Source organism: Lipotes vexillifer, unplaced genomic scaffold (genome assembly GCF_000442215.2).
Source record: "Lipotes vexillifer unplaced genomic scaffold, Lipotes_vexillifer_v1.1 scaffold109, whole genome shotgun sequence".
NCBI classification, from domain to species: Eukaryota; Metazoa; Chordata; class Mammalia; order Artiodactyla; family Lipotidae; genus Lipotes; species Lipotes vexillifer.
The window spans coordinates 1,019,333-1,028,012 of NW_006790015.1; the positions used below are offsets into that span (position 1 = coordinate 1,019,333).

At 45.4% G+C, this 8,680-nt stretch overlaps 1 protein-coding gene across 1 annotated transcript in view; it reads right to left on the reverse strand.

The window, feature by feature from the left end:
• Positions 1 to 8,680, reverse strand: part of MTOR (mechanistic target of rapamycin kinase) — a 118,092-nt gene that overhangs the window by 90,648 nt on the left and 18,764 nt on the right. Inside the window, exons 14-19 of the mRNA XM_007463185.1 lie at positions 5,952 to 6,074; positions 5,222 to 5,311; positions 5,008 to 5,100; positions 4,171 to 4,305; positions 3,808 to 3,937; positions 2,125 to 2,375 (exon numbers count right to left, since the gene is read on the reverse strand). Of these exons, the coding sequence (XP_007463247.1) occupies positions 2,125 to 2,375; positions 3,808 to 3,937; positions 4,171 to 4,305; positions 5,008 to 5,100; positions 5,222 to 5,311; positions 5,952 to 6,074 (822 nt within the window). The remainder of the gene's footprint in view (positions 1 to 2,124; positions 2,376 to 3,807; positions 3,938 to 4,170; positions 4,306 to 5,007; positions 5,101 to 5,221; positions 5,312 to 5,951; positions 6,075 to 8,680) is intronic.

Genomic DNA, 8,680 nt, shown 5'->3' on the forward strand with positions numbered 1-8,680 from the left:
CTGCCTTCAGTAATCATACTGTTAATACTAATACTGGTCATATACTATTTATACGTATACAAAAATACATATATTTTGGGGCTTCCCTGGTGGCGCAGTGGTTGAGAGTCCGCCTGCCGATACAGGGGACACAGGTTCGTGCCCAGGTCCGGGAAGATCCCACATGCCACGGAGCGGCTGGGCCAGTGAGCCATGGCCACTGAACCTGCGCGTCCGGAGCCTGTGCTCCGCAATGGGAGAGGCCACAACAGTGAGAGGCCCGCGTACCGCAAAAAAAAACAAACAAACAAAAAACAACAGATAACTAATGAGAACCTACTGTATAGCACAGGGAACTCTACTCAGTGCTCTCTGGTGACCTAGATGGGAAGGAAATCCAAAAAAGAGGGGATATATGTATACATATAGCTGATTCACTTTGCTGTACAGTAGAAACTAATACAATATTGTAAAGCAACTATATTCCAATAAAGATTAAAAAAAAAAACCTACAGCAAACATTATACTTAGTGATGAAGTCTTAACACTAGTCCCATTAAAATCAGGAACAAGATTAAAGGTTTCCACTATTACAGAGTCTAATCAACACTGCAGTGAAGGTCCTAGGAAAGCAGTAAGGAAAAGTAACAACTGCTTTACCGACCAAAACAAAAAAGCCAAAACTGTTTTTTATGTTCGGCAGACTATATGATTAGCTAGAGTGAAAACCTGGGAAAATTTACAGGTAAATTATTAGAATTAGTAAGAATTCAATGAGGTTGATTACATAAAAATAAAATGCACTTGTATATTCCAGGCAGAAAATTAGAAAATACACTTTCTAAAAAAAATACTATTTCCTCTGAATGTACATCAAATTGAATATGTAATCACAGAAGAAAAAATAATTAATTCCAGGATCTTTAAAACGTGGTACTCTGACCACACACCTTGTGGAATACTTTCTAAGAATAGTAGGAACTGCAAAGCCACCTTGAACTGTATTCAGTAGGATCACTGTTGGTAGTGGTACAGGTATAGTAATCACAGAACCACTGTGCGTGCTCTATGGTTCAGAGAAAAAAAAAAAAAAGAGAGAGAGAGAGAGCAAGAGAGAGAAAGAGGGAGGGAAAGGGGGAAATTCTTCTTTACAGAAAAATGCCAGCTATTAAAAGTAGAAGGAGGGGCTTCCCTGGTGGCACAAGGGTTGAGAATCCACCTGCCAATGCAGGGGACACGGGTTCGATCCCTGATCGGGGAAGATCACACATGCCGCAGAGCAACTAAGCCTGTGCACCACAACTACTGAGCCTGTGCTCTACAGCCCGTGAGCCATAACTACTGAAGCCTGTGTGCCACAACTACTGAAGCCCACGCGCCTAGAGCCTGTGCTCCGCAACAAGAGAAACCACTGCAATGAGAAGCCCGCACACCGTAACAAAGAGTAGCCCCCGCTCGTCGCAACTAGAAAAAGGCAACACGCAGCAATGAAGATCCAACACAGCCAAAAATAAATTAAAAAAAAAAAAAAGTTATGACTTTGCAACCAACGTGATAATTGATTCCAACAAGGATCATCAATGGTGGCTAAAATCATTGGGTAAAAGGTAGCTGGGGAATCGGACAGTCACACTGTCTCAAAGTATCACCCCACACATTACTTAATGGCTAAGGAAAAAAGGTAACTTTACAATGGAGAGATCTGATACATACCAACCTCACCATGTGCTCAAACTTAGGACCAACAATTGGACAAACTGACATTATGAAGCATTGTTACTGCACCTCTGTAGTATTCCCACTAAGCGTTTGACTTAAATCTAATCATGCCGAAACAACCAGAAATCCACTGTGGGATATTCCATCAGATTATTGGACTGAACAGTAGATTACGGAGAATAACAATGCTGTCCCCCGGCTTCCCCTCCAGCCACTCATCTTTTAGCCATTTTGAGGTATAAAACAGGAAGTTGAGCTGAACTGATTATACCTGTACACTTAGGTGTTAGAAGTTCTGGGGGAGGAAAGGCATTAGGCATAACGGCAGGCAGAGTACATTATTAGGAAGCTGAGGCACAGATGGACTTCCCACGCAGGCATGGCACGGAGCAGGGAGGAGCAAGGGTTGGGGGTTTACCCACTTACTTCCCGGATGGCCCCGTCACAAACCCGAATGACATTCAGGAATGTGGGCATGACCTGGGGCAGGAACTGCACACACTTGAGCCCCAGGGACTTGAAGATGAAGGTGATGGCCTGGACGACCATGGTGTGATGGTGAGAGAGGGACTGGTCTCGGAAGATGCGCATCAGGGCCACCATGGACACGGCTGGGTAGAACTCGTCCAGAGGCAGGTTCCCCATGTTGACCAGCATCTCACTGGTGCTGTAGTCAGCTAGGACCAAACAAAGGTGAGGATCACGAGCTATACATGACTCTGACTTTGGACAAAGCGTGGTTACCGACAAACAATAAAACCTCCTGTGGGTCACCAGCATTCACATCTCTCTCCCTGCTATACTCTAACACCACTGGGAATACCAGGTATATTAGGAGCCAGTGAATAGGCTCTCACCATGAAGGACAGTTTTTGGCTTGTCTATTATCTAAACTACAAAAGCCTAACACAGTACATGACGGGTTTTCTTTAAATTGCTACGTTTAATTTAGCTTCTTACCATTCCAGTTCACAACTTCAGTAGCTGAAACCATCAATAAAAAGTTACTCCGCCAAATGAAAATAAAGGGGATTAAATTAGGCAAACATCTGTTCAGCAGCTGCTTGGTCCCCCTAGGGAATTCAGAGACGTTAACAACAAATGCTACCTGACCTGAACAACAAGGATCTCAAGGACTGGGGGGTGGAGGAGGGTATGGAAGGTGGGGGAGGGGCGGAGGAGGGTATGGAGGGTGGGGGCGAGGGAGGGGAGGTATGGGGGTGGGTAGCAGTTTAACAGCACAATAAGGACGCTAAGGACCAGAACATCCAAGAGACTGGATGACTGGCACTGCTGAGGACGGAGGAAACGCTGGAGGATGTGGCTCAGGCTCTGCTGGAAGGCTGTGGGTCTGACAGGATTAACATTGCAGGCACACTTCTCTCATATACAGAAGAACAAACTGGAAGCAGTGTGATCCCATCCACAGAGTTCAGAAACCAATTATTTTATTTGGGGAAAATAACATTTTGCTGAACTAGATGGGAGAACCACTGCTGACCTTTCACACTTTGAGAAATACGCCTGCCCTGATGGACACTGCGTTAAGCCTAGAAAACTCACCTGCATCCCCACGCCCTGCCCAATCTCTTAGGCTACTTATCTAAAGACAAAGGAACTCTACGGCTAGACCACTTGATGGAAGAAAGAGCCCTGGATCCTGATTGCTACTAGTTTTTCCACGCCCTCTGAGCCTTAGCCTCAGATTTCCCTATCAATTAAAACAGGGAGAATAAATTCTACCCTCTTCCTCCTTGGGTGCCATGGGAATAGAAAACATCAACGATGCACTAACAAAGAATGACAGATGAACAAGGGTGATGGGGTGATAATTCACGTCTCTCTCATCAGCACCTAAGAGTGATTACAGACATAGCCTGTTGACCTTTAACAAGGAACCTGGACCAACGGGAAGACTGGACACACTGGGAAGCAGCGCCCATGCTGTGACTCAAGAGGAAACTACTGCCGTTCCATTCAAAAGTCACAAGGTGAGTCAATATGCAATAATTTCACAGTTATCCAGCCCAAGGCTCTTTCTAAACACAGCCAGTGAGGGCTTAGTGAGGCAAGAACTTGGCAAGCCACTCAAGGTTCTCCTCAACTTACAGGAATCCTGACTTGACTTGGATTCTGACAGGCTGACAGCAGAAGCATCCCGGGACTGGTCGATCATGCCAATGTTCACTTTGTGCTTGTAGGGATCCAAGGCCCCCAAGAGCCCTAACACACGGATAGCCTGCGTGGGAAAGGGGAGGGGAAAAGAAAACATTCATCACAGCACCTGACTACCGCAGCTCTCATGGATACTCATGTTCCATGATGCCCAATTCATATCCCACGACCAGCTACAGGGACAAAACGGAGAGGGACAGGAAGTCTCATCAGTACTGTCAGAGCATGTTAATGACGCAAACGTCTCTCCATTCTCCCAGCAAAGTCTTTAAACACCAAGTTTGCGGTGTTTCCTACCTCTCGCCGTGTACCCTGGTTCTGCTCAGTCTTCAGGAAATTCAGCAGCACCTCAAGCAATGTGGGGTACTTCCTGTAGGGCTCCACCACGTAGCCAGTGCTGGCCACCAACTGTCCCAGGGTCCACAGAGCCACCTGGAAAGATCACATGGTTTGTAGCACCAGTAAGAGAGAAAAGAAAGCATACTCCGTACTCTTCATTAAACGGTTATAACGAAGTGTTAGAGGCTATTACAAGAAAAGAATGCCCAGTAAAGGCACTAACCATAAACCAAAATCCTGAGAGCTGGGACATAAAAACAAGGCTACAAACCAACACAACAGTCTCTGGATCAAAGGTAAAGAACAGTCCCGCCTTTCTCAGGAAGTATATAGTTCTTCTATACCCTGGATGATTGACAGGAGAAATCGGACTCAAAAGGAAATTAAGGTTGTTCTTACTTTCAGTCTAGTCACCTAATGACCTCGATGACCAAAGCGAAGCCAGGGCCGGGGGAGGGTGAGCTGAAGCTCCGCTTCCCTCCGCAACCAGAGGCCAAGACTCTCTGTTTCCCTTTAGGGGCCAGGGCTCTGATAGATGACCTGCATTTTGCTTTGTTTTGTTTTTCAGTCTAGAGGAAATGGCACTGGTCAGCCCTGATACTGACAGTGACTCTGGGTCAGGATGAAAGCTAATTCTAGCTCCAAGTCTTTCTTCTTTTTACTCAGTTAACAAATATTTCTGAGTACCTACTAGGGCTAGGCATTACTGGCTGGGCACACTAAGGTGACTGAGAGAGACAAGGTCCCTGGCCTCATGGGGCCTATCCTGCTCAATCACGAAGAAGTGGTACTCACCTGCCTTTTGGCCAACAGAGAGGAGTCCTGAAGCATGTCCATGATGATAATAAAAAGTTCATCAACCCATTTCCTCATTTCTAGGCCACTAACCTACAAAGTGAAAAAGGAAGTGGTAGATAGCATTAGAAATTATGGCATTAAGAAGTATTTTGACTTCATTAGAGGTGAAATAATTCTTCCCATCCTATGGAAAAAGCAGTTGTCCCCTTACCTGAGCCAACTCTCCTATTGTAGCCAGGACATTATTGATCACACCTGGGTTTGGATCAGGGTCTGGATCTTTCAGTTTCAAAATTAAAGCCTATGGAAAGAAGGTATGAGAAAATGAATGCTGGTTAGAGTCTACTAGAAAACTTTTTTTCACATAAGTAAAATTCACCCAAGAGACCATCTCAGTCATAGATAAATTACTTCTAAGGCTTTACGAATCCAGGATTCCTCTGGAATGTGGATTCTTAAGCCTTTCTCCATACTGCACACAAGTCTGACATATGAGGGAGCTGGCAAGTGCCACGATCTACAAACATTTCCCATGCCTTCCCTAAACTGTACCTGTGTGATCATGTACCCAGATTCACATAAGTTGTGAAAGACTTCACATGAGTCTAACATAGACTTGAAGGTGGACTCAGCTTTTAAAGCTCACTTTTTCTTCATTTTGGGGGAGTTACTTCATGCCGCTATCTTACTTCTCCTCACCAAGCACACTGGATGAGGTGCTTGAAACATCATATCTTATCTCTTAGAAGGAGAGCCCTTTCCTGCAACTGGTGAGATTCCTGGTATTCTTGAACTGAGGGTGCTTGATGTGGCTCTTGTCTGCGAGCCTGGGACCAAAGAAATTATCTACTTTGTTCAGTGTACCAGTGAGCACCAAAACACTCCCATCATCCCAAGACATCCTGGAGAGAAAGTATCATTCTCTGTCTGTTGCAAATTACCTTCAGAATAGGCTCCATGTAGGGGCGGATGAGTCGGGGGGCATTGGAGACCAGGTGCCCCAGCATGCGGGCACTCTGTTCCTTGATTCTTCCAATGCCGCTGTGCTCCAGCTCTGTCAAAATCTGTAGGGAGGAAAGGCTTACTACAACTACGGCAAAGGAAATTCGAGAGGGACTGTGTGTTTGAAGCGAGAATGAGGCGCGGGACTAGAGGAAGGAACCAGAACTTCACTGCGGATCAAGGAGCTGCTAGATACTCCACAAGCAAGGCCATCTCTGCAGCTCACAGAACAGTCCTGGATACAGCAGTGACCGGAGGAAAAACTGTTTGAAACCGGCCCTTTCTCCTTCTGTCACAGTACTCCAAGGTCCCTCAGCCCTCTGCAAAGCATAGCTTTTAACAGTGTAGACAGTCATAGAAGACGGAGAAAACCAACAGCGCTCGCTGTGAGCAGGGTTTTGCAAAAATAAAGAATGAAGGGGGGGCTTCCCTGGTGGCGCAGTGGTTGAGAGTCCACCTGCCGATGTAGGAGATGCGGGTTTGTGCCCCAGTCCGGGAAGATCCCACATGCCGCGGAGCGGCTGGGCCCGTGAGCCATGGCCACTGAGCCTGCGCGTCCGGAGCCTGTGCTCCGCAACGGGAGAGGCCACAACAGTGAGAGGCCCGCGGACCGCAAAAAAAAAAAAAAAAAGAATGAAGGGGGGACTTCCCTGGTGGTTCAGTGGTTAAGAATCCGCCTGCCAATGCAGGGGACACGGGTTCGAGCCCTGGACAAGGAAGATCCCACATGCTGTGGAGCAACTAAGCCTGTGAACAACAACTACTGAGCCTGCACTCTAAGCCCGCATGCCACAACTACTGAAGCCCACGTGTCTAGAGCCAGCACTCCGCAGCGAGAAGCCGCCGCAACGAGAAGCCTGCGCACCGCAACGAAGAGTAGCCCCCGCTCGCTGCAACTAGAGAAAGCTCGCATGCAGCAATGAAGACCCAACGCAGCCAAAAAATAAAATAAATTAATTTATTAATTGGAAAAACAAGAATGAAGGAAGGGCTCTCTGCAAGAAAAATATCTGTACAGACAGCAAATCACTCAGAGTGCCTATAAATAATGACAATGGAATCAAAGACTAGTCAGAACAGCTGTGATGTGGAAAAAAATACTGATACTCAGTTGTGGTTTCGGGCACCCAAACAGTTAGGGATTATATCAATAGAATTCCCTTGGACCTTAATGAACAGAGATAACATGTGCGATCTAACCGACACGCTGAAAACACCAGCAAATCAGCACGTTATGCTCCTGGTGACACAGACATAAACAACTTAATACAGACAGACTTCTGGAGAGCTGAAGTTGCCAGAAGGAAATCTCTGCACAGTGGGAAAAGTGAGAAACAAAGCTCGTGTTAACTCAGCTACCCAAAGGAGTCATCTCCAATTTAATGTTATGTTTTGTCTCACATTATTGATTTAATAATCCTGATTTCCTGGACCCCCTTGGCAGTCTGTTTTCACCTGGTCACAGCATACAGCAGTGAGAGGGGATGGAGAAGGATACTAAGAACAGAAGCATAACTTCAAGAGATGGCTGTCTGTGGGGAAATGGGTACCAGTGAGGAGAGCACAACTCTCTGGGACAGCGCAGGACCAGATCAAACAGCCCCCAATTTACTCCAGAGCCAAAGAGAGCCACTGCACTCTAATAACAATACACAATGCCCACCTTGATGAGCAAGACATCAAGAAAAGGCCAAAGCACATTTAGGTAAGGTCCCTTACCAAGGCATGAAAATGTACAATTCAACTTGGGGAAATCTGTATCAAAGTTTAAAAACAAGAAAAATTACTAAAAATTTTTTCCCAAGCTGTACTTGTTTTATTCATTCCCTTTGCTAATAAAGTGTTTGTAGATTTGCTGCATTCTGTTAAAACAGAAAAGATAAAATAAAATAAAATTCTGGAGTTTCAAGGGCTAAGTTCAGTACATAGTAAATTCATTTAATGATGCTTCACATTTTCCAGTATGAGAAAAACGGACAGCCTAATAGCTTACTATAAGCTTCTTGAGGACACAGCCCATGCCTGCCTTGTTCACTGGCATGCTTCCAGAACCCAGCAGTATTTGGAACACAGAAGGTGCTCAAAACATCTGTTGTCTGGATGAACGTACTGACATTCTCATTAGGAGATATTTCTCTATCAAGCTTATTTAGCATGGTTTGAGCTAGCAGGCTCAACAATGATTTCTTTTCCTTCCCCAAACTTTAGCTGTTTCAAAGACTTAAAAGGATAGGCACTCCTAACACGGGCCAGCAGTTAAGGAGTGAACCATTAGGCTAAAAACACAAGTGCCAACATAAGTATAATCTTTTAATTTGTTCACTGATGATGTAACTCACAGTCACTTTAATTATGATAGACTGCAAATAAATGACACTTCTTTAGGGTAGACGTTACATTAATAATTTTCTATGTTTAAGTTCTTTATATGTTATGAAAAGTGTTTATTTCAAAAGAAACCATGGGGAGGATCATGAAGCAGAGGGTGTGGTGGGGACAGGATGGAGTCGGGGGACAGTAGATGACCGGGTGAGCCACACTGAGACCCAGAAGAGGTGGGTGGAAATAACTTGAGGCAGGAAGGACTGGACTCTGCATCGTTCACAATTCAGCCAGAGAACTTACTCGGCCGGGTGAAGACAAGAACCAGAAGACAGGCTTCAGCAGG